General features: G+C 55.1%; 1 protein-coding gene across 1 annotated transcript; it reads right to left on the bottom strand.

Moving 5' to 3' along the window:
* Positions 1-415: 415 nt before the first annotated feature.
* MERTK (MER proto-oncogene, tyrosine kinase) lies at positions 416-22,030 on the bottom strand. Its single transcript, XM_050893021.1, has 19 exons — positions 21,961-22,030; positions 17,839-18,202; positions 17,442-17,542; positions 17,030-17,203; positions 15,254-15,340; positions 14,474-14,589; positions 11,790-11,973; positions 11,332-11,483; positions 8,053-8,206; positions 7,555-7,675; positions 6,059-6,144; positions 5,847-5,942; positions 5,461-5,541; positions 5,056-5,148; positions 4,794-4,912; positions 3,725-3,834; positions 3,365-3,524; positions 2,837-2,973; positions 416-1,136 (listed from the first exon to the last, which is right to left on the bottom strand). Exons 1-19 carry the CDS (start codon positions 22,028-22,030, stop codon positions 416-418), a joined length of 3,126 nt encoding a protein of 1,041 aa, XP_050748978.1.
* Positions 22,031-25,524: the final 3,494 nt, after the last annotated feature.

Raw genomic sequence — 25,524 nt, forward strand, 5'->3', positions numbered from 1 at the left:
CCATCGTTGCAACAGGACCGACGGTTTTCTCGGCACACGGCCGGGACAGATGGAAACCCGCCGGCTGGGAGAAGGGGATTTCGGGGCGCCCGCCGTTCCCGTCAGGGCTCCGCTCGCGCATGTGGATGGGGACGCCTCGCAGCGTGAAATCCCCCAGCGGGCTGTGTCAGCAGGGGCCCAGATCATCCACAGGGTTGCCCGTGGCAAAAGCCCCAACGCGTGGCGAAAAAGGGGGAAAGAAAGGCCAGGCGAGGCCGGCTGCACCCTTGCCCTTCGGTGCTGGCGCAGCCCGGGTGGCGGGAAGCCAAGCCCACGCGGGGTGGCACGGGGGGAGCTCGCCTGCGTGCCCCTACACCTCAGCGCCGTCCACCCCGGCCACGCTCTGTTACCCCTGGGGGGGTTCAGGGGGCTCCCCTTACCTGTGAGCCGTGGGGAGCTCAAAATACCAAAGCCTCCCAATACAGAAAAAATAGTTACAGCATTTAATCACAAACCCCCGTGACTTCAGCCCGGGAAAGAGCTCCGGGGAAGGGCCAGACTCCGCCATGAAAATCACGCAGGAAGGAATAAAACAGACGACTCGTTTATTAAAATACACCCCCTCTGTCCTTTTCTCGGAGCCCATGGACATCCCGCTCTCCGCAGGCTCCCCCTTTTCACAGCAGCGCTTCGGAGCCCTCCGCGCGGCTATCGGCGCGCGCAGCCCCGGCGCGAGCGAGCCGCTGGCGGGCAAAGTGCCGGCCTGGGTCCACGCCGAGCCCTCGCCGGCCGCCCCCTCGGGCAGCAGCGGGACGTAGGCCTCTTCGGCGAGGCCGCCGAGCTGCTCCTCCGGGATGTACCTCGTCCTCCATCGTTCGTTGTGGTGGACATCCACGGCCACCAGCGCCGCCTCCGCTCGGGGGGAGCGGGGCTCGGCAACGTCCCCGGGTTCCAAATCAGAGTCCGCTTGGGGGAAGCCCGAATCCTGGGTGGAGTCCGGGCTCTCCTCGGGCAGGCTGGTGTTGATGTAGATGACGTCTCCGGATCCCTTGACGGCGGGCAGGTTTTCCAGCAGCTTCTCCAGATGGACTTTCAGCTGCGAGAACGTCGGGCGGGCGGCGGGGTCGGCTCTCCAGCACGCGGACATTATTTCGTACCTGGAAATCGGGAGAGGAGCGTGGTTATCGCGGAGGATGTTGCCAGGCGCTGGGCTAGGGGACGTACGGGGGCTAATTCCCTACTTCTCTCCGAACTGGGCGAGCCCTGAGCTGCTTCGCATCAAAACAAAGCAAACCCAACTCCCCTCCTTAGGCTGTTTGCCCAAACGGCAGGGACTGATCAGCCCAAGCTGCTGTTAGAAATCTCTCCCAGTGCCTGGCACTCACTGAGGGTCAGGCAGAGGCAGCCGGCTGCAGCCCTGTGATCTGCTCCCCGGGAACATCCCGGTTCTGCTCCCGGGACACCGAGTCCTTCTCTTGTCCTTCCCTCAGGTGCCTGTTCCTAGGCTGGATGTCAGGGCGCACTGGGAAGTCCCAGCGCCTCGCTGCGAGCACGTCGCTGCTGGGCACCCACCGCCTCCCCTGCTCTCTGGCAGGCCGGATCCGATAAAAGGGGGTTTTTGCCGCTTCCTTCAGGGACCGGCGCCGGAGAGGAGCCTTGTAGGAACCGTTGTGTGACTCCGAGCAGCTTTGCTAGTTTAACAGTTTTTGTATTTGCAGCTCTTAGCCGGGGGGGGGAGGGTTTTAAATATTTTCAGCTGTAATGGCACTGGAGACTAACTCAGGAAGAAGAACCTCGGGAGAAAAACCCTTGCTGAGCTGCTCAGAAATGCAAAGTTTGGGGTTTCCACATTTTCCCTTTCCAGATTCGTAGATTTTAGGCACTGGAGGGCCCTGAGTAACTAGAGGGAGTTTTGTGGGGCAGAGAAGAGCATCACCAGCCCAGACCTTCTGGCCGAAACCATCTTAATAAAAATAAATAAATAAATAAATAAAATACTAAAAAGTCCGATTCCTCCACCACAAACTGCAGAGGGCACTGCTCCTGTCCCCGCGGGACCAGCGCGGTGACCTCGGCACTTCCCACCCACCCCACGCCACCGGCTGCCAACAGCCCAGCTCGTCAGCCCCGCAAACGCATCGCTTTCTCCCGGGATACGTGTTGGGATTTCCGTGCACCGGTTTGCCTGGAGTGAAGATGATGCTTTTTCTTCCCTGGGTGACATGCTGCTCTGCTCTGGGATCTGGCTTTCATTAGGCACGTCAAAACTCGGGAGATTATGCGAATATTAAGGGGTTTGAAGTTTTCCTTTCTGTGACATTTTAATTTAAAATTTGACCCACACCATTCTGGCCAGCTTTCCTCCGAGAGCTAAACTGCTTGTGCATTCTTGTAAGCTCCCTGCCTGTCAGCCCCACAAGGAAGGAAAGGTTAAATCCTTGCCCTTTTTTTTAGAATCCAGTCTTTAGTAACTGCTGTTTGTGGGGGCTGTGGGAGAAACGGAGGGGGTGAGGTGGCAGGTGACTCCCTCTCCGGTACAGACCTGTCTTACTCCACTTGGAGAGGCAGGTTTGCAGCAGGTGGGAGCACAGGCATGCCGGAGCGGTCTTTCATTGCGCTGTGATACACAGCTTTGCAGGCTTTCGGTCATATTTAGCGCTAAGCCACAACTCCACAGCACAAGTAGTTGTTGTGTCCTTAAAGAAAGGACATCAGCAACGGAGAGCCACAAAGCACAAAGAGCAGCACCCCCCAGGAAACCCCCTCAGCTAAGGGCAAGCGACGCACAGGTCGTCTGCAGGCAGACGGAGAGCAAACGGGCTGCGCGACAGCCCAGAAACAGGCTTACGATACTCACAGCTCATCCAAGCAGTCCTCGGGCTTTTTCAGGCGCTGCCCGTGAAAGAGGTACTCGTAGATCTCGTGGTTCTGCACTCCTGGGTAGGGCGTCATCCCTCGGGTCGCTATCTCCCACATGGTAACGCCAAATGCCCACTGCGAGGACAAAGGGAAAGCACGCTGAAAGGACATTTCCAGGAGGAATGAATGAATCTTTTCATGGGGAAAGGTCACTGCCCAGCGTCGACTGGGCCCTCGCACAATGCTAAGAGTTGTCGCTCCAGTCCTGCCCTCCCCAAAGCTGGCAAGAATAAGCAATGCCACAGAAAAGGCGAGCGGCCCACTCAATAAACCTATTCCAGGAGGCTGGGCAGGCAGCGAAAGGTCAGCCCGTCCTGTCACCGACAGCCTCCCGCTCCTCTGCCTTTGCACTTCCAGGGTACAAGGACAACCGTAACAAAGAGCGGCAAGGGTGGGCGACTCAACCCAGGGATCGGTCCCCAGCTCTCCCCTCCCGCCGCCTGGCTGCCCAGCCGCGTGGACCTACCACGTCGCTCTTGGTGGTGTAGACGCGGTCAGCCAGGGACTCGATGGCAATCCACTTCACTGGCATTTTTGCTATTCGGCCCTGACGGTAGTAATCGCCACTGTAAATCTTCTTCGACAAACCGAAGTCTGCCACGCACACCGTCATGTCGTCCCGTAACCTGTGAGGCGGAAACAGGGACGACAAGATGGAAAAGTTTCACGTGCCAAATTCTGAAGCAGAAACCTGAGGCTGAGCTCTTTTCCCATGTCCCTCAAGACTGAGGGAGTTTTTATCGAAGGAAGCCAAGTTGTGCTGTAAACCACAGGGCTTCCACCGGTGTTCATCTATCCAGGACGAAGCAGAGGAAAACAAACTCACATGCAGTTCCGAGCCGCCAAATCCCTGTGGAGAAAGTGCCGACTGCTCAGATACTCCATCCCCAGGGCGATATCGACCATGAACTTCACCAGCGTCTGCAGGGGCACAAACTGGGAAGGGAAGGTGCAGGTTAGACAGTGCAAGCCCTTTGGGAAGCACGTTTGGTTTGATCTGAAAGGCTTCCCTGTCCAGGGCTGCTGGCTGACAACCTAGTGGGCTTGCTGGCCTTGGAGAGCACCAGGAGCCCACAGCAGCAGCCACTGCGACCTCTCTCATCCCCGCTGGGCTAACGCCCTCGGATTGTAAGATTTATTGAATCACAAGCCTGCAGGAGCTGCAGATGTGGGGACGGTTTTTTTAGCAATAACCCCAAGCACTGCCTGCCAGGCTGTGCTGCTGGTCAGAAGACCCTGTCCCGGCAAACCACATCTCGCTGTGGTTTGCTGTAGCAGTGGATACCTTTCCCACCCCCGCCTCCTCCTTCCACGTCTCTGGAACGCAGCCTGCAACCAGACGTTGCTTCCTTCTTGCCTTTCCCACTGGCTGCCTTCAGATCACGTATTTTTGGCTAGAAAACAGCTCTGCAGAAAAGGACCCCGGCGCAGAGCAAGTTGACCGTGGTTCAGCAGCGCGCCTTTGCGCCAACGAAGGCCAACCTCGTAGCAGGCTGCGTTAGCAAGAGTGCAGCCAGCGGGTCAAGAGAAACTATTCTTCCCCTTAATTTGGCACTGGTGAGGCCACATCTGGATGCTGGGTCCCATTTGGGGCTCCTCCGTAGGAGAAAGACATGTTGGAGCAAGCCCACGGGAGGCCACTAAAGACGGGGCTGGAGGAGATGGTGTGCAAGGAGGAGGTGAGATAGTTGGGCTTGTTCAGCCTGGAGAAGGGAAGGCGAGAATCCCACAGGCTTTTGTGGAGCTGGATCCCAGCGCTGCCACCTGACAAAGGCAGGAAGCAGGACTACAACCAAGTCCTCTTATGTTCTCAAAAAACAAAGGCAGATTTGTCCCCAAAAGAGGCACGGTCCCACCTTGCTCCTCGCAGACACGGGGCTCCCTGCGCTCGTTACCTGGGGGGCCATCTCCAGCCGCGAGCGAAGCAGGAAGCTGTGCAGGTCACCGTATTTCATGAATGGGAGAATCACCATGGGCTTGGGGACCTGCTGGGAGCTCAGCTCGATGCACACGCCTGGAAAACACAGACAGGTTGCACAGCTCCGTGGGCAAAGGCACCGCGCTCCCCCCGCAGACATCTCTGCGGGACCCGAGCACTCCCTGGTCCGGCTTCCCAGCCCAAATCCCAGCTGGAGGGTGGGGAGTGACAGCCCATACCTAGGAGCTTGATGACATTGGGGTGGTTGAAGTCCTTCATGCACGCTGCTTCGCTGAGGAACTCTTCTATCTCCCTTTGGGAAAAGTTATCCACTGGGAAGCAGAGAAAGGAAGAGGTTTAAAACCCCAAGAGCTTTAACACCCCAAATCACTGCTGCCATCTCCCTTCACAGCACAGCTCCTGCGTGGGTCAGGAGGAAGGGACCGCCGGGATGTCTCTGCCATCCTTGGCTGTCTGATATGAGTGCCCCTTCCTGACCGGCACCAGGAGCTGTGGCAGAGAGGCCAGCATCCCCACAAAATGGTGCCAGGATGCAGTGAGAGCACCTGAGACCGGTAGCAGGAACGCCGGCACCCACTGGGACAAACAACGTCAAGTTCTGCGAGGCCAGGGTGGTGACTTACGCTTCATGGTCTTCACAGCCACCTTCTGCGGGGTGCCTTCGGGCTGGCTGAGATGCCCCTCCATCACTGACCCGAACTCCCCTGCACGATGGGAAAGAAGCAAGCGCTTTATCCACAGCCCAAAGCACCACCTTTCAGGACACCATTACATCCTCGAAGACCTGAAATGCTCTAAGACAGAGACCTCGTCCCCAAAAGGCTACGGGGGAGGCTTGTGTCTCATCAGTGACAGAAGGAGGACGTGAACCCAGGGGTCCTGGCACTTGGTCATCTTGACCCACCATCTCCCCCACATCTCCTGGGCCTGGAGCTGGGGGATGATGTAGGTAAGAGTGGCAGCCCCTGCCCCGTACGTCCAGCCCCAGCTCTCCAGCCCCAGCACTCACCCTCTCCCAGGACCTTCCCCAGGCTGAGGGCGTTTCTGTCCACGACAACGTCCTGCAGCTTCTGCTGGAGCTCGCTGCTGACGCCCAGGGTGCCCACTGCGGGAGAGGGGAACAGGAGCTCAGGTCACCCCCAGCCTGCAGGCATATCGCTCCTGCGATATCCCCGTCAACCTCCTTGCAGAGGTATTAAAGAAATATATATATATACTTACGCGTGAGTTCAACGGGTCTCCGGCAGTAGGACTTCTTGGCCGTGTAGTTCACTGCCAGCTCCAAGTCGTTCCTGCTGAAAGCGTTCCTGGCGGGACAGAAACAGAGCCCGCTGGGCCACGTGCGGCTGCTTCTCCTCCGACGAAGGAACCGCCGCTGCAGGGACGGGCGACCACAGCGCTACCAGGGGTATCGGTAGTAAAGGAGGAAACGCAGATTCGCCCTAATCTTTTTCATTTCCCTCTTACTGGATCAGTGCCATTGCTTACAACGTCCGAGCAAAACAGCCACTTGATAAACAAGGCCGATCCGTCAAGGAGTGAGTCACAAAGGTTTTTTGGGGAGGAAATGGGATACTCTTTCCTACTCAGAGAGCAGTCTATACCGGTAGGAATATGGTGCCCAGATCTACCACCTCCTAAAGCGACCTCTTCTCTTGCCCGATGCACATCTCCAGCCTGTCAATGCTCTCTGTTAGCATGTGCAAGCCCCATCCGTTAGCCAAAAAGAAACTAAAGGGAGCTTCACGCCATGGCCCCAAAACGGCGGCGATGGGCACGCTGCTGGGAGATGCTGTGCAACCCCGCTGGCACGGGGCCGTGCAGAGGTCCAGCTCTGGGAAACAAAACCACAGCGGATGCTCAAGAGCTCCCAGGGAGCTAGCATCGCAAGGGAAGAGCGACAATGCCACACCAGTTAGGAAAGGGATCCTTACATACTACCAGTTTCTGGGATGGGGGTGAGGCCATGGGAGATCAGAGTAGGTGGGATTCCTTCACCAGCTCAATAAACTCCCTTACTGAAATGATGCTCTTCCAAAGGAGTTAATTATATCACATTTCCAGTTTGGCAGCGGACACCCAAGTGATAGCGCTTACAAGAAAAGCTGCTAGCACCACAATTGTTTAACAAAAACAGTAGCACAGGGCAGTTAAACGCCACTTAGAAAGTCACGAGGGTGAGTGAGTAGCATTGGTTTATTGTAGCAGAAAACAGCCCTTTGTCCACGTTATTAAAAAAACCACTTATGCAGTCCAGTGGCAGTCTCTCTGCCCAGCGGGGCTGGTGCCACGCTTAGCCATCGGACCAAGACAGATCTGGCGTGTGACGAGGCAGGAGGGGTTTCTCTGGGACACAGGACACAGGATATTATACATCTCTGCTCTCTCACCTCTGTGTCAGAACGCCGAGGCCACCCTCCCACACCAAGTTGCTCAAGTTTACTTCCCTTTAAGAATAGGAATAGCAAGCAAAAGGTGAACTGCTGGGGTAAGGAAGGGAGGGGAAGTACCATCACTGCAGTAAAAATACACTTAGTCACTCACCACAGGCATAAAAAAAATGCCATTTGTGGCAACGACATCAGTACTGGCGACAGAAGCCACGTCCCCAAGTCCAGCATGGGCTGCTGGCCACCCGCCCTGTCTGCCCGTGCCCCACGTGCCTGCGACCTGCCCAGCTCAGGGCACCTCTGCAAGCTGTTTTCCCTTCGGCTTACCCGTATTTTGTTTCCATGCATCTTTTCTGGATGACCACGGACAAGCAGAGGATCAGCCCGACGGCAATCGTCCCACAGATAAAGCCCAGGGCTACGATAAAGGAGTCCGCGTTCCCGGAGGCTGGAGTCGAAGAGGGGGCTGAGGTTATTAATCCTAAGAAAATAGCCCATTAACGGAGCCGGTGAAAAAGTCAGCCTGCAGCACCCAGGGACTGGGGGAGGATTTCCTAGGGGCTGAAACCAAACCCAGTAAAGCCCAGAGGGTTACACGGGAGAAGAGGGCGTGAGGACCAAGGTCGCACGCGGAGAGGAAGTCTCTCCTGGCTACCAAAGCACGCTGAAGGTCCCAGATTCTTGGCCGATAGCCTGGCTGACGGGGAAAGCGTCTGGAAGAGGATGGAGGGATGCCAAATGGCCTTAGCCGGGCAAGGAAAGCATGCTTTCCTATCGCTGTCCCCTGCACCCACCCCACACGGGCAGGGGCGGGCATCTCCTTACCGCTGCCAGGGATGAAGACCTCCACCGGGCTGCTGAAAGGTCCCACTCCCCCTTTGGTGACGGCAGCCACGCGGACGGAGCAGGTGGCGTTGGTGGCCACCACGGGCAGGATGGCCACGCTGGCGTTCCGCCGGGCTTCAGCGGAGCCGTTCTGCTGGAGAGAGGAAGGGAAGAAAAGCCTGGGCTGGGGGAGACAGCAGCCCGTCCCTACAGCAGGAGGGAAACCCGGGAGATTTGTTGAGAACTGTCCCCTCATCAAACTTCTGCGCTGCTTTGCTTCCAGAAGCCCAGAGGAAATGCAGCACCAAGCTATCTACGGAGAATAATAGCCCTGCCCGCAAGAGCTGGATGGGATCTGGAAAGGGGCTGAGCAGCGTTTCCTGTTCAAACCTCGTGCCGCTGTCGCTCTTTGCTTGTCAACAGCGGCAGGACCAGCAGCCTGAGCCAGAAAAGAGGCAGGAAAGCGATCTCGCAAGGAAGGGGGAAAGGCATTTCATGCACTGGCGGTAACAGGGACTTTGACCCCCAGCCTTCGTTGCGGTCGGCTTGGCCAGGGGAGGCTCGCAGCCCTCTTCGCTGCCGGCCAGGGATGCCCATGGCTCGTGCCGCTCGGCGCCCGCAGAGCCTCGGCGCTCGCCACTGCCGCTCCTCCGCAGAGCATCTCCGACGGCTTTCAGCCGCAGCGCTCCTGGCTTGATTGTTCAAGTGCCCTGCCACAGAAAGTAGATCTTAGGGCAGATATTTTCTGACTGTGGTTTTTGTGTCGACCTAATAATATTTCCAGTTTTAAGGGCGTGTTTCCTTGCCTGGTAACATGGCAGGAGGCAGCGTGCTCCGTGGCACAGACCTTTTTCCTTGGTAAAAACACAAGTGAGTCTTTCCCTGCAAATTCCCTGTTGTTTCCTGGTCGTCTTCAGCTGAGAAAGAGCCTGCTGGTGCTCCCCGCCAACCCCCAGCTGCAAAACAGCTGCCCAGCGATGTCCAAAACATCTGGCAAGCTGCTGCGGCCGGCAGAGCCCAGCTCCTTACCCTGGCCGAACGGCCGAGCAAAAGCAGCAGCCGAGGGGGATCGGTGGGCAAGGAGGAGGAAATCAGAGCTGCTCAGAGGGAACCGGTTTCTGTTCGCAGTAATAAAAAAGCCACAGAAATGGATGTGAAACACGCCCCAGCCCCAGGAGCGTGTCTGCACCGCTGGGCAGCGGCGTGAGCTGATACCCGCCGCTGCCTCCGCTCCCGCACTCCCGCTTTCCTCCCGCCTCGCGTTCACGGCATCCTTCGGCGGAAACGCACACGAGAGCCTTTCCCTACCGCCAGCCTAAAAATGCCCCGGGATCCTTTCGTATCGCAGATGGCTCTGCTGTGTCATCCGAGGACAGAGCCCAACTGATATCAAACAGACGGCGGAGAGCATGAGCACGCTGGCAAAGCAGACAGCCGTTCCGGCAGGACAGAACTGCCAAAGTTAATGGTTTTTTTTGGAGTCTTGCGGTAGTTGAGGAATTTCTTCACGTCCCAGCTCCGGCAGCCTTGGCTCAAACAAGAACTGCTGGTTTAAGAATAAAATAAACCAACTTTTTTGAAGTTTTTAAAAGTTTTTAAGCTGGTTGTGGAGAAGAAGAGGCCTGCAGGTGGCCCTGCCGACACAGAAATACAGCACCCCCCACCTTTACCGTGCTGGGGTTGTTAAACCGATGGCTATTTTGGGGTATTTCATATTTGGCCTGTCCAGGGCCAGAACTTGGAGCCTTTATTTCTGAGAAATCAGAGCTCTGCTCGAGAGCGAGCACGTTGCTCTTGTGCTTCAGACTGTCTGTCTGTCGGCTCAGGAGACCCTTGGGGATGTGTGGGAGAACCGGGCACCGCACCAGCCCATGGTGCTCAGCAGAAAGGTTACGGCACAGGCTTCAAGCTGTTCCCGTGCCTCTTAATTCTGCGACAGCCCTTACAAAAAGACGTGCTGGCCCCTGCCCTTGGCTGGCTCCGACGTTTTTGCCTTCCATAAAACCCGGGGGCTGACGAAACAAATCAGCAACAAACGCAACTGCTTCCTTCGGTCTGCAAAGAACCAACGACCCTTGCACAGCTACCTCCCACCTGAACTTACTCCCCACTGAAGGGGTTTTTTGAGCCTCCTGAAAGCCAGCGTTAATATGAACAGTTATTGACCAGGAACCCAAGCAGAAATTTCACCCCATAAGCATTTGCCTGGGGAAATTTATAAAAAACAACAACAACAAAAAAAGACAGCCTCCCAGGGCTTAAAGGGCAAGTCCTGTTTTTCGCTTTCTGCTTGAGACAGGGCAAATATGTCAGCATTTTTTTTTCCATGCTAGTCACAAGACCATAATATTGTTTCCCTGACTTCATTTGGTCTGGATCTATACATGCTCTTTTTCAGAGGCGCAAAAGGAGAACAGAAAATGCAGCATCCTACAAAACATAGGGTGTGAGTCACTTTTTCCACATCGGGTTCAGGCCGTCAGTGCCTCTCTGTGCTTTCATTTCAGCCTGGGACAGAGGAAGACCAAACCACAGGGCACAGGCGACAGCTGGACACATCTGCACAATTATCCAGAGGCTCCCCGACCACGGGCAGAGCCTGGACGGGATGCTCTTTTTCCCAGTAGCTGAGATGAGCCAGGATAGCCCGAGAGGTCAGGCCAACCTCGCCCTAGCAAATTCCTGAAGGCTACTTCCCAAATCCTGGGAAAGGCAAGCAAGGTTGTGCCAGATGACTTCACACGCTCATGGACAGGCCCCCGGCCCCAAAATGTTCCTTGCGCTATGAAACTCTGTGCCACGCTTTTGCAGGTGAGTTAACGCACGGAATAAATCCCATCTGAGTAAGGAACAACTCAAAACCCATGGAACAAATTCCCCCAAACACCTTACGACCGACTCCATTGCTGACAGTGCCAAGAGATGCTGCCAAACCTTGGCCGCCACTCCAAAGGCCATACCAAAGACTGCCAACACCAGGAAGAGCATCTCACTTCTAGTTTAGAGAATAGGAGCCGTGGTAGCGAACCTCTTGTCTCCTTCACGCAGAACTGCTTATTCACAATATTAACGACTTAGGGCATCACCCTGAGTTACATAAACACGCGTGAGAGAGACCACTTGTGTTAAAGAAGCCCAGAAGAAAGCACAAGACAGCAGACAAATAAGCTCAGAAAGAATATATGGAAGCACCAAGACCAAAGTGGACAACCCTGCTTGATGCCTGCCCGGATTTTTTTCTCGACTTTAACCATTCTTCCCCATTCCCCGGTGACTTACCGACCCCTTGGAGTTCTGCCAGCGGTACCAGATGCGATAGCCCTGCAGTTCCCCGTGGATCCTCCCCAGGGGCGGCTTCACCCATCGGATCTCCAGGGAGGAGCTGGATTCATTGAATGACACCGTGACGTTCAGTGGCGGGGTGGTCGGAGCTGCAGGAATCAAAGAGAAAGAAGGTGAGGGGAGCCGGGTGGATGGGTGCAGGGACATGGTAGGCTGATGGAAAATGAGCCGTAGCTCAACCAGAAAGCACACGGCGTTTCCTACAGCCTTTAATATTTCCAGCAGGTGACCGCCCGTGGGTAAATTTCCTTTCCCCGATCAACAGAGTCGAGACGTCCCACCCCGTAAGCAACCACGACTCTGGACCAGCATCTCATCCAGAGAGTCCTGCACAAAGCGCAGCCGCGCGACCGAGGCAGGAAAATCCTTCTCGGTCTTTGCTACTCATTTCCTACCTCCCTCGGTGGTGCTGGCGGTTATCCAGGGGCTAAACGCCGACCAGCCGACTTCATTCCTGCAGGAAACGCGGATGTTATAGTCCGCCATGGGCTCCAGCTGCTGGATGTGATACATGTGGGGAGGCACCGACGTGTTGAAGAGCAGAAGCGAGACGTTGCTTCGTGGAACAGCTTCCTTGACCTTAATTGAAAAATCAGTCCGCAAACAGGGATTAGTCAGCAGCAACCTGCAGGGTGAGACGCGCGGCAGGAATTTTACATCTGTAAACAGGATCCGGAGCCCTGCCTCCCATCCAAACACCGGCAGGGCCTTGTTCCTGCACGCTGGCTCGTCTCTGCCGAGCGGAAAGCTGACGGCAGGCCATTTGCGAGGCCCAGGGCGAGGGCTCCAACACAGGCGGAGAAGAAAGAATTGCGGTGGGGACATGGCAGGGATGTGTGAAATCGCCATCACTGCGGAAAGGAAGAGGGAGGGATGATTTGCTGTTTCTTGTGGCATGGAGCAAAAGGAGCACCCAACAAAATTACCAGGCAGCGAGTCCCAAACAAGCAAAAGAACGTCCTTTTTCGTGCAACACATCATTAGACCACAGGACTTATCGCCAGCAGATGTTGCAGGACTAATCACAGACCTCGTCAGGCTCCATCATTACATTTAGCAGCACGGATGAATTCAAGGTACTAAAAACCAGTCACGCTTTCTACACAAAGAGAAATCGCTCTCTCCCCAAAGGGCTGGCTGTTCAGCGCCCACGCAGCTGCCCACACAGCCCTTGCAGCTCTCCAGAAAGCGTCTCATTTCACGGGAAGCGCCACGAGAATGGCCTGGGCTGAGATGGTGGGAGGAAAGAGGGAAGAGCAAGAATGAGGGACTCCAGTGCAAGCGAGACAGTTAACTCGGAAGACAACCCACAGGGCGTGTTTCAGCGTGAACCACAATCACAAAGTCACACGGTCCTCTCAAAAGCCTCCATGCCTGGTTGTGGGGTGGCAGGAGAGCTGCCCTTCTGCTTGAGGAACAACCTTACCCTCTGGGTAGCCCAGGGCGCACAGGATGGTCTCAGCACCGACACCAGCAAAAATGAAAGAGAATAGTCTTCAGCCTCACAAGGCTGAGAAGGTCTCCAAGCCGTCACTAGATGCTTTGAGGGAGGTGAGCAGCAATCAGACGAATGTGCAAGCTGCTTCTAAAAGCACCACTGGAACCGGCTGTTCTTGTGAGCATCGAGCCTGGCTCAGCTATCTCTATCCTCAACTTGTTTTCTGAAGAGAGTCCATCAAATTAATGTATTTTTTAAAAAATCAGGCTTTTTGCAAACTTAAACAGTTTGAACTTGGCAGGTGTGACAGCAACAGCGTCCCTTTTAAGCACCAGCGTGCTCAGAAATGAGTCACTCGGTTGGAGGGCCACGCTACCCAAGTGAGGGGATTATCAAAGGGGACAGGAGCAAAAAGGTTTAGTCACAGCTGTGTTTTCGCCAGAAATCATGTCTTGTTTTCCAATTCGAAAGGCTATTTCCTAATGACAGACCGTGAATGTTAAGTCATAGGAAATTCCTTGGCTCTCCACCCCACTTCCCGAGCTCCAGCTGGAAGGCAGCAGTGGATGTGGCGCTAATATTAGCTCTGGTGCCTTTCCTCCCTGTAACTCCTTTCACTTTTACCTGGCTTCAAACATTGCCTCTCTCCACGTGTTATCTCAGCCAGAGTATAGATTAGCCAGTACAAAAAACATACCCACAAGAGAGCAAGCAATGGGCTTGAACTGTGAAACCCAGCAACGTCAAAGAGATAGAGCAGGTGGAAACTACTTGCAGGGCTGTACCCACGGAGGTGGCATTCCCTGACTTGTCCAGGAGACGGGCAACCCCTCAGCTCCTTCCCAGTACTTGCAAGGAGTGGAGAGTTGAGAGAAACCTCCACCTCCAGACCCCAGCGGGAAGGCTACATGGTTGGGAAGTGTTTGACCAGGAGGTAAAAGTAGGGACAAGCATGTGCCTGCAGCAACTCAAGGCTTGCAAAGTCTCCCGGAGAGCTACTTGGAGCAGTTCTGGACATCTCTCCATGAAGAGACATGACAACCTGACTGTCTCGCCCAAGGGGAGAGATTCTCGCGGCTCGCTCCCACACGCTTCACAGGCACAAGCCCAGATGGGCTCTTCCAGGCAGGCGGCTTGCCTGTTCCCATCGCCCCTTCTTTCTGCCCCCACTCAATCACACCGCTCCCGGGACAGAAGCCTGCTTCACGGTCCCTGCGTCAGTCTCTCTGTGGGTCCCCTTCCACCGACTATCCCCTCCCTCACAGCGAGCAGAGCAAAGCTGCTTTTTGTGAGCAGACACCACCAAGCTGGTCTCCGGCAGCTCCTTCCGAGCCTCCTGCCCACCTCGGCGGTGCTCCGGCTGTCCCAGGTCCCAGCGCCTGGGGACTGCTTGCTGTTCAACTTGGACTCCTCAACATCACGCCACCACAAATTCCCAAGCCACCTGGACCGCAGGGCGCAGGTGTGACAGCGTGCCAGCTTCCCCTTTCAAAGCCGCTGGGAAAGTCCAACTCAATTTACCCAAACCAATAGCCTGGTCAAATCTGTGCGGTTCATGGCAAACAACACTGATTTCCACCTGCCTCGGAGCATCCGCGTGAGGGGAGGTTGCAGGGGCAAGGGGGGGTTATGGATGCTTACCTGCACACTGCAGCTGTTCAAGGCAGAGAATGCATCAAAGCCCGGCACCCAGGATATCATGATATCGTGGGCCGTTCGGTTCAGGACATTCACGCTGGTTGGTGCGGATGGTATTCCTGCAGGGAAAAGCCAAGGGCAGTCAGCTGGAGGCCGAAGCACAGACGTGGCAGGTCTGGCTTCCCCCTGGCAGCTCCCGGGGCTCAGACCGACTGTGTGTGAACCCCAGGTACTGCCCCGGCTACGGCCACAGCGGCATCCTCTATCCGTGTACTGCGGATGTTTCAGACCACGGGACAGGGAAGCAGAAAAAAAGTCATTTGCAGGACTATTTTGACCACGTTCTATATTTGTGAGCTCTCTAGGCTGCTTAGAGGCAATGACATATTTTGGGGAACACTTTCCTCCAGTCAGGAATGTCAGGAATTTCCACCATTTCCTATGGAAAATTGCGAGCACCGCCCTGGTCGTGAAGGAAGGAAAAGAGTGATACAGCCCTTCCGAAACCTGCTCTGGGGCTGACAGTTCTGCTTTCAAATGTGCTTTTTGGTGCTTCCTCCCATAGCAGCGATACTGGGATGACAGAACCGTGCTGGGTGACCATGACATGCATCCCCCTTGATTTTAAATACAGGTTTAAAACGTGGAAAAATAAGTACGGGAGTCCTAAAAACGTCTCCTTCAGCTCGTGTAGAATGACTGCTGGGAAGGGTGGAGATCAGGACAGCTCCTGCTTGGACACATGTAGTCAACAGGTAAAGCAAGCATCACGTTGCCGCTTACCTTTCACGTTGACCTGCCCCGGGTTGGACGCGGTCAGCCCTTTACTGTTGTGAGCCTCGCAGCTGAACAGCGCCGTTTCATTAAGACCTGCAGGGGGAAAAACAAGGGCCTGTTCTCTGGACCTCCACAAAACGCCCAAATCACGCCAATCCTCCACCTGCCGCTCACAGAAAACCCTTGCGGCTTCCTTTCTTGCACTGTTGCTTTGGTTTTTTTTTTCCCAGCAACGCAAAAGACCTTTGCTTTTGCACTCATCGCTTCCCTTCACGGCATTTCAGCGCTGACTGCCCGGGGGTGACCCCCCCGGGATCCAGCTCACCCACCTTCCACGCCGCGAGCACGAGCGTGCCGTCAGTGCGAGGCGCAGCACAGCGGGCAGGACCGTATGTTTTGTACGGCGCCGTTGCACAACCTCCTGAGTCAGCATTTGTTTTGCGTTCAAAAAGGGAAAGGCAGAAAGCAGAAGAGCCCACCACCATGGCTTGAATCAGATGACTTATTGCTTTTCGAAGATTGCTCAAATCTCCCAGCTGGTAACAGAGAATGACTGCTTTTGGGGGCCACTGGAAATACCCAAGTGCGGATGGCTGCTTGTTTCCCCTGGGTTGTTGGCATGGCCTGTGTGAAACGACCCCGGGCGGCAACAGCGCTCAGGATTTTCGTCTCATGCAAAGGACTTTACTGGAGGTGCAGGGCTGTCCCTCCTGGGCACGTCGCTCGCTTGCTCCTGCTGCAAGGCGAAGGGCTCGCCACCGTGCGCTGGACACGCCGAGCGTTTGCTCACACCAGCAGTGGTGCCTCTCAGTGCGATGGCTCCTGGGCCAGGACAGGGACTGTCCAAATGGCCCGACTTAGCGTGTGCCAGACGGATGCAAGAACATCCAAGAGGAATGAGTCACTTCTTCCGGCTTTCACTGCCTTTTAAAGCCTGCCTTTGGATGCCACGAGGAGTCAGTTATAGTCTGGCTGCTAATTAGCTAGTGGCCTTCTCCTCATGAGCAAATCAAGAAATCCCTCCTCCCTTTTGCCTCTGCAGCAAAACCATGATGGGTTTTATGTTACATGAAGGACTTCTCTCCCTGTGCTCCTCCAGGCTGGCATGGAGACGCGCTGCAGGGGCCAACCCCAGGTCTTCCAGAGACATTAAGAGGGGACCACCAGTAAAGCAGCCCATAAGAGCCACAGTGTACTTGTTGGTGTGGCCACAGGCTAGACGAAAAATCTGCTTCTTGCTTAGGAAAGAGAGGTTTGAATGTCCTGCCTCTTCCGAGGAAGAAATTTCTGGCAGCAGCCAGAGGGGGTTGGATGGGGGTCACTGCCCCCCAATCACCCCTGGCAGAGTGGTCCCCAGGGCTGCTGAACAAGCGGCACAGACGGCGCTGGGCAGAGCCATACTCCCAGCGCTGAGGATGGACCAGTAACAGGCTGGGACTCATTTTTGCAAATTGGTACCTCTGTGGTATCTCTTTTGCAAAGCTGGACCCCTGTGTCCCACTGCATACAATTTGACGGCCGCATTTTATGCCAAACCTCCCCAGAAATTTATCTGTGCTGAGCTTTCCAGCCAAGCGTCAGCAGTGCACAGTGCCACACAAAAACGAAGCAGGCTGCAACGGCCTTGCGACGACGCACGGGAACACAGCCCCTGCCTAACAGGAGGTGCGAGGCCAAGGGGACAGGCTGTGAGACGGCACAAGACACCTTCCCACCCTGCCCTTCCTGGTAGCCGCACAGAGGTGTCCCAGCTGGCCACGGCAAGGACGCTGCCAGGCTCACCTGGCATGGTCAGGACTGACGGGGAGATGTGGGGCTTCTCATTGACTCGGACGTTGTTGCGAAACCAGTAGATCTCCACAGGCTCCGGCGGGCCCACGGCTTGGCATGTGAGGTTGAAGGGACTGTTCTTGGTGACATTCAGCCTCTCGGGCTGACGAATGAAGTGTGGGAGCCCTGCACAGACACAAGCAGAGAAGCAAGAGATTCAGAGAGCTCAGCAACACAGCCCTATCAACAACCCCAAACTGTCCTGCCAGGGGCTATGCCCAGCTCCGGCAACAAGCCCCTTCCCATTCAAGCCTCCCCGTTTCTGGAGGACAGCTCCCAGATCAGGGTCCCTGGGGCTGTCACTCAGCCAGGGCGCAATGCTCCATACCTCTGGCACATCTGCCCTAGCCCTCCTCCAGCTCACCTTCCAGCTGCACTGAGATCGGATCCGACACCACCTCTGTGCCAGAGATGTTGAGTTTGCAGACGTAGGAGCCGTTATCCGAGCGCTGGGCGGCAAGGATGCTGCCAGAGAGAATGGAGACCACGTCAGGGCTTTGGCGGGGAGCCTTGCCCCGCACACAGCTCCCGCAGGAAGACATGGCAACAATACCAGCCTGGGGATGGGTTTCAATCAGTACCAACCACCCCACAGCACACACTGAGCAGAAGCTGGGCTTGCAAAGCCGGGCTTTGGGGACTAGGGAGAGCCTTGCCCATCCTAGTCCCAGTCCCAAGCCCCTGCAAGCTGCCCTGGCCTCCCCTCTCTTCCCAGAAGCCAACATGTAGGGCATTCCTCCAGGAAGGACGGCACCGGTTACCTGAAGGTGGAGGTCATTGCCACCTCCTCCTCGTCGGAGATCTCGAAGTGACTGGTGGCGATGCGGTCCAGCACGTGCAGCTCCCTCCCGTCCTTCCACAAGGAAATGCCCGGGGCATCCGACCTGAGCAGCAGCTGAGGTACTTTGATGGAGCAATTAAACGTGACATCCTTGTGCTCGTTAATCACGATGTGTCGCACCGTGGGGTTAAACTTAATCTGTCCTAGAGAGCTGGCTGAGGGCTCCTCCCGGGGCTGCTCTGTGCTCTGGTGAGGCCAGTGACCAACGGTAGCCACGCTTTGCTCAGGGTGGTGGGACTCTGCCGACAGGTACGGCCCTAGACCTTGGTTTCGGTCAGCATCGTCTGCAAGAGAAGACCTCGGTTTTGTTACCACCAGCCAGCAAGTGCCCCCCTCCAAAACCCTGCAAAGCCCCACCGCTTCCATTAATAATTAAAGGCAGTTCATTTACAGATGCTCCAAAAATTCAAAATCTAAGACCTCTCGTAAGAGCCCTGAGGAGGAAACATGGAGCTGGGGGCTGTCCCAAGACTGACTATGTACAAGCAGCACCTCCAAAAAAAACCTTTTTAAAACAAATGGGAGCAGCCCAGGCTAAAGAAAGCGCTCGGCCGCTTCTCTTTCAGCAGGGGAGAGGCAGGAGCTATTTCTGCTGCATTGCACCCCTGAGACTGGAATATAAAAGGATCCCCGGGCAGGAGGAATTTGGGACTTTACTCCAGGAAACCCCTTTCAGGGCCTCATCTCAAGCATTTTCAACTGGGGCAGAGAAAGAGTCCCCGGCAGGGATTTCTCTGATTTTAGGCTCTTTGCTGGTGACGCTGCTCCCTTCCCAGGACAGGGTGAGCTGCTCTGAAAGAGGGAGATGCTCTCTGAGTCAACCACAAACGCTTTTGCTAAGCTAAGCGCCTCCACCAAGCTGCTTTTCTCAGGAAAAAAGCTGCAGACGGACGAAGAAATGCCTTCAGACAGTGTGTAGGAGCCAGCTGCTGTTTAGTGTTGTTCTCCTGGGGTCTTTTCCCAGACATTTTTCCCAAGGGAAGGCTATTCACCAGCTCTTTCTGAGGGCTTCGTGCCCCCACCTACAAATCACCGAACATATCCAGTCCCGTAACGGCGTTTTCCCCCTCCCTCCCAGCACTTTCCAGCCCAGCCACGACCAAGATGAAGAGCAGCTCCATATAAAGCAATTCCCCCCGAACAAAGCTGTATATTTTGAAGAGATAAGATCTAGAGAATATACCACAAGTAGATGCTTTTACTAGACCGTTTCCGAGCTTCCTGAGGCTTTCACAGGCATACAGAAATCCCAAGCGGAGTGGTAAATCTCCCTTGCTGCTTTCAGCAAGCAAAGGCATCGTGCCAGACAGGAATTTCAACTAAATTAATTTGCCTCTTCCGAAAAAAAACCTATTCACAATTTAAAAGAGAATACCGCAGGTAGAAAGCACAACCTTATTATTTAACTGGAATTCAGCTGAGTTTGTTTGGAGGCAGGTCTTAGTCGTCAAACATCAAACAACAAGTTTTTAAAGCTACGTCATTACTATTGTGAGTATGAGCCTAGTGTGCTTTCCCGAGAGCCAAGAAACACAACCTAATTTTGAGGCTGGATATATTCCTTTGCTAAATCGCTCACTATTTTTAACCCTCGAGAAATGCTACTTCTAGACAGAAATTGGAGAAGGGTTTTTAAGTTCTGCCCGGTCTGGTGGTGCAGAGGAAAGCGCAAGGCTCTCCCTGGCTCTCACACAAAACAATGGGTTTCCCCTTCAGAAAAGAAAAAAAAAAAAAAAAAAGACCCTAAGCTTTTCCAACCTGCTTCCTAAGCTTTACCATCCCAACACAAACAAAGGCCATGTGACTGCTGCAAAACGCAGCCGACTGCCATTTACTTGCGGGCCGGGTCACCAGCATTCAAACCCAGCCAGGCAGCTCCAAAAAGATTTGCCAAATGCAAACAAGCGAGCGACCCCAAATCCCCTTCCCTCCCCTGCTCTTCCCGGAGGTTACCCAGGCTGAAGCTGCTCGCTGCCTGGCACAATCCAACCTCAAACAGCTGTTTTCATGCTCCATTTCAAAGCTTTCCAGCTCTGGCCGGAGCAGCTCTCCCGGTGGGGACCCCTGGCCGGGGAGGACATGGACGCGTGCTGGCGGTCCCTATCCCTGGCAGGCACTCTGCCTGCTCTGGGATGATTTCTGCTCCCCCAGGCTGCTTCAAGTTTAAAGGCAAAGAGCAGAGAGGATCTTAGCCTCGTTTTCTATACTGATTAAGTGGAAAGAGGTGTTTGCTGGCCCAAGAATGAAATACTTTCCTCTCTGACTCATGTGACAACAGGAATTTCTCACATCTAGTGCTGCCTTTGGTACCCCTGCCATTCCCAGCCGTTTGCGATGTGGATATCTTCACGGCATCTTCCAAGGGATTTGCCCTGTGTGGCAGGACACCCCTTACCTGTGTCCAGTGCAATTTGCTTAGGCTTGCTCTAAAAGCCCACGCTAGAGCCAAGGAGCTGAAAGCCGGCGTGCCTGCGTGGGTGCCTGCCACACTGCAGCAGCTCCCCTCACTTACCGCAGCTTGGCCTGAGGGAAAAGCTGGCATGGAAATAAATCCACTTGCAAGTACAGCGCTGCTCTCTTGAAACACCTGGGATCACAGCAAAACTAAAGTGCTAGCAAAGACAGATCTTTCTGTGCAGCCCGGCAGGTCCCGCATGCCTTTCTCCATCACTAGAGCCTGGAGAAGGGAGTTTTAACAAGAAAATCTGCCCGCTATTAGAGGCAAGATACTTTATTACGGATGAAAAACAAAAAGCAGGGAGTTGCACACCCCACGACTGAAACAGCAAGTTGTTCTGCTGCAGCCCCAGTAAGGAAGGTATTCGAAAACACCCAGGTCTGCCAAAAAGCTCCCTAGATCCCTAGCCCTGGATTTCCCATTACTGGAAGTAATTCACCTGCTGACAACAGCTTTCTGCTCAGGCACTTGTTGAGTGTATCTTCGCACCCGGACAGGGCAGGAGGAATGAAAAGTCCCTGCCTGCTGGGTTTCCTACCTCCCCATCCCCTGGGAGCTGTCAGAAGAAGTGAATTTCTGCTGGGGCTACACCTGACTTCCACAGAGACTCTCGGTGTTCCAACACCTTTTGCATAAACCAGTCCAGGATTCCTGGTTAAATCCACAGTGAGTTCCCCCCACTGCAAATTCCCCCCTGTTACTGTGTCAAGACTTTTAACTCCACCCTGCCCAAAGCAAACACTCGCATTCCTGCCTTCCCTGCTAAACCCCATCTGCGCACCGACTCCGAGACCCCGCAGCATCCCTGAGCATGGTCTATAAAACCCCAGCAGCTCACAGCCCACAACCAAACATCGGGCAGCCCTGATGACGGCACACTTTAAGTCCAAAAACTACGTTTGTCTCTTTGCATTTCTTTTTGCCCGTAACTAAGCACGTGGAGCTGAAAAGCCAGCAGGCTGACGGCACCGCAAAGCGCGTCCCTGCGCCACAAGCCGCAGTGTCTCCCGGTGATTCTTCCCAGCACTGGCACGCAGCTGGCTCACGGCTAACGGGACAAATCCCAGACCCGCTGATCTGTCGCAGCTTTTGGTCCTTGCCTGTCGCGCTGTCCCCAGCGAGCAGAGGCACAGCACATCAACAAAGTGCTGGGACACAACCACGCTGCAGAGGCAGAGCTGTGTCCCAGGACAGCAAAACCCACTCTCTCTGCGCTTGGCAGAGACGTGCTGCCGCCAGAAACCCGCAGCGAAATCACTGCTGAGCTTCCCCCCACGATTTAAGCTTTGCTGAGGTCTGCAGGCCCAGCGAGCAGGAGAGGGGTGCGGGGTGGGGGGGTGGGGGGGAGCACTGGGGTGCCCATGCAACACCCCGGCTGCTGGCAGGGTGAAACGAAGCAGCATCTGCAGGTAAAATGCTCCCCGTGCCCCCGGACAAACACCCCTCGCCGGACCCCCGACGCTCCCACCGGCACCCGAGCAGCCCTGCCATCCCAGGGCCCGTCCTGGGCGCCCCCAACCCGGGAACCCCCCGCTTCCCCGGCTTTCCCCGGCCTCCCCACCCGGCGGTTCCCCGCGGACTCACCGGCCCCGCCGCGGGGCGGGCGGAGGGCCGTCAGCAGCGCCCAAAGCAGCGCCCATCGCCCGCCGCCCATCGCCCACCACCGGCACCGCCACCGGTACGGCCACCGGCACCGGCTCCGCTCCGCTGCGCCTCGGCGCCGCCAGCTCGCTGCCGCTCCGCCCCGGCCCCGGTCCAGGCCCGCCTCCCGCCCGCGGGGCCTCGGCGTGGGGCGGGGACGGGGCAGCACCGGGGCACGGTGCCCTGCGCTTTAAGGCTTCGGTCCCGCCCCACGAGCCTCACCGAGGCCGGCCGGTCAGGTGAGGAAAGGTGCCCAGGCTTGGCCCCGGTAAGCTGCTGGCTGCGATCGCTGCTGCTTAGGAGAAGGGGCTTGTCTTTCAGTTGTCCACGGATGGTCAACTTCTTGATAAATCCAGTCGATTTCTCTCCAGGAAGGTGTTTTAGGGCCGCGCTTGCATGTTCTGAGGGCCAGCATCTTTCTTCTCAGTCCCCCTTCCTGCGGAGCCCCACAGCGAGAAGGTGGGGACATCGCCGCTTGCCCGGGGGACCCGGTACGGGCCCGTGTTGCAGGCTAGGGAGGGCATGGTGTGCTGAAAGCACCGTTCCTTCTCGTTTGCCTGGACCAGAACAGCAGGACAAGAGGGGACAGAGACAAAACCAAGCCACAATGAGAAGAGGAGGATGAAACCAAGGTGCAACACGAGCCGTTTAATGTAAGGAGTGAAACAGAACACGTCTCCTGATGGCACGGGAAGTTTCTGGGTATTCAGAACCTGACCCGAACGCTGGCCATGCTTGAAGAGGTTTGAGACCAAGCCGTATTGAGGCCATCAGCATCTCACCCACCACAAATGGGAAGGGACTGGGATTTGGGGAACCAGCAGCCTGACTTGACGGGACTCGGTATATTTCTCTGCTGCAGTCTTTCTGCTCCCTGCACATAAAAGTCTTTGCAACTATGACACCAGCGTAACTTTTTTCCTGGCAGCCTGCTATAGTCTTCCCAAAGCCTTGACGTTAGGAAAAGAGGTGTAAATTTTGTTCAATTAGCACCAGGTAAGCATCAGCACACCGTGGAACCAGAGATGTGGCAAGAAGACAGCTCTGTGTTGAAACTGCTCATTTCTGGGTATGACGAGAGCTGGGAAGGGCAGTGCACTTCTCAGGCTGTTAGAAAGAAAAGAACCGTACGAAATCCAGTCCGAAATCTTTTCCAATTGGGAAGAAAAAATGTCTTAAGTTCAGTGAAAAAAGAACAAATCACTTCCAGGCTTCTTTGACTTGCAAAGCTGCTTATTCGCCGCATATTCTCAGGCCTTGGTGACAGAGATTGAATTTCCCCCCCTCGCCGCCTCTTTTGCTCCAGACCAGCTTCTCACATCTTGAAGTGATCAGCAGCTAAGGAAGGGCGCGTGTCGCCAGAGGCCCAGATTAAAGGGGAGAAGGAAAATGTACTAAAGCTGCTGCAAGGAGACCGAGCATCTTCAGCGGTGCCTAAGAGCCAGTGCCTTCCGTGCGGCTCCCGCAGCGTCGCTTTTTCTCCAGATTTTGAGCGCATTCCCCATGCATCACAACGTCACTCAGGGAGTAGGAGGAGACCAGGGGACAGGCATTTGTCCCTCTGTCTTTCCAGGCTGGCTGTTGATATGAGCCTGTCATTTGCGGTCAGCCTTTGCCGCACGGGTGCACTTTCATCTGGCTGCGTTCCCCTTTGCTGCTGGCTTTGCGATTTTTGGGAATAAAGCAAGGGAGAGGCCTTTGGGCTTTGCGGGCTGCAGAGTGGAAACAGCCCCTCGCATCGGGATGATGTCATGTAACTGCCCCACTAGCATGGGGCGAGGAAGCAGGAGGAATTTCTACGAAAGATGAAGAAGAAAAATAAACAATGAGAACACATGGGCATGTAAAGAGGATTTAAGTAGCTCCCTCAAATCCCCTGATTTGGGTCATTTCTTTACAGTAGGTTGGTTTCTGCTCAGCGCTGGTGTAAACTAGTTTCCAGCTCGATAGGGTTTGTGGCGGTTCATTTGGGCACAGCTTGACGTGAGGAAGAGGCTGGTGCATGGAGGGGGAGGAAGAAACAGGGAAAGGAGAAACCAGAGGAGAAACTCTCGGGTGAGGTTTGTGATAGGAAAGGTCTGGAAGCAGCCGGCAGGAGACAGTCCTGACCACATTGGCTGCTCTTGGGTTGGTGACGTGCAGCTTCCACCTCGCCTGCCATACTGCTGTCCTCGGTCTCCTTCCAACAGCATATGGAATATAGGCTCAGGAGCAGCCTCGACGGCCTTCCTCCGAGCAGGTTACGTATTTCCATACCTCAGAGCCCAAACTCAACAGTTGTTGGGGTCTGCACACAAACAGCTTGTGTTTTTTGGTCCCAAAGTACATGCGTGGCCAGACTCACAAGATCTCCCCAAATAGCATCCCCTGTTCTCGCTGCCTGGGGCTGGGCATCAGCTGGCGTTTGGCTCTAGAAATACCTCGCAGCCCTCACAGGGCAGTGGGTGAGGAAAAAAAACAACCGATGTCAAAGGAAGGAGGACCGAAACAAAGGGAGAAGCTCTAATCGGAAACAAAGACTGCCTGTCTCCTCTGTCTGAGCGCCAGGATCCGACCCTGAAACAGCTAACCCAGCCGTGCTCGCAGCTCTCCAGGTGCCGTACCGCAGCGCAGACCACGCCGGAGGGAGCACCTACCTCTCCCCTTCCAAAGGAGGAGGGCAGAGCAGAGTGCAGGTAACTGCACAGGTACCGGCCGTTGCTGAGCCACGCTTTCAGCCCGTGGCTCCCCAGCGCAAAGGTTATCGGGTCCATCGCCCAGGCCATCCCTCCGAGGAGGGGCCGCTGCCCTTTGAGTCCGTGTTTTCCTGCTGTGTTTGTACACATATGCACGCGGAGTCCTGCTCGTGAGCGCAAAGATACCTATCTTTATCATCACGGGCTTCTCCTGCCTGGATGAGAAGTTATAATCCCCTTCCGATAACATCAGCAGCTCCACAGGTATTCCCAGCTTTCTCGTAGCAGGATCTCAGCGAGCGTTGTAGGTGCTCTCAGAGGCACCCCGGAGCGTCACGATGCCAGGCTAAAGCCTGAACTTGACCCTCTAGTTTTTCTTGCAGTTTCACTTCAGATCATCGACACCATTTCTTCACAAGACTATTTGGAGACTTTGGCGGGAATGTTATACTTGTGAAATCGGACCATTTAGCAGAAATGGCACTCGGCAATCGGGCTTTGGGCTATTATCTGCTGAGATTTTTTTCCCCTTTGCTATTTCTGTATTTTTGTTTTCACTTTGGTAAATCTCTTCTTTCCTTTATTTCTGCTTCCTCTTTGTGTCTATTTTTATTTCTATTTGCAGGGGCTCCTGTTCTTTTAAATACCAAACTCTTTTGGCAACATGTTTTTAGCTCAAGGCAGATGACCCATTGGTGTTAAATGTTATACCCGGTCACAGGATGCAGCTCACAAACAATTTGCAGAGAAAACTGAACATTTTGTGGTGCTACTAAAATGCCTTTTTTCTTGTGCTGCTTTCTTTGGGCACAAGGTACATGCTACGTCTCTG

This window comes from Gymnogyps californianus, chromosome 3, assembly GCF_018139145.2.
Source record: "Gymnogyps californianus isolate 813 chromosome 3, ASM1813914v2, whole genome shotgun sequence".
NCBI classification, from domain to species: Eukaryota; Metazoa; Chordata; class Aves; order Accipitriformes; family Cathartidae; genus Gymnogyps; species Gymnogyps californianus.

Excerpts from the sequence above, each read along its gene's own strand:
- MERTK (XM_050893021.1), bottom strand. The coding sequence starts at position 22,030 with ATGGGCGGCGGGCGATGGGCGCTGCTTTGGGCGCTGCTGACGGCCCTC. Across the intron at positions 17,543-17,838 it reads GCAATGACCTCCACCTTCAG|CATCCTTGCCGCCCAGCGCT; the intron begins GTAACCGGTGCC and ends TCTCTCTGGCAG. Across the intron at positions 8,207-11,331 it reads GGCAGAACTCCAAGGGGTCG|CAGAACGGCTCCGCTGAAGC; the intron begins GTAAGTCACCGG and ends TCCTCTCTCCAG.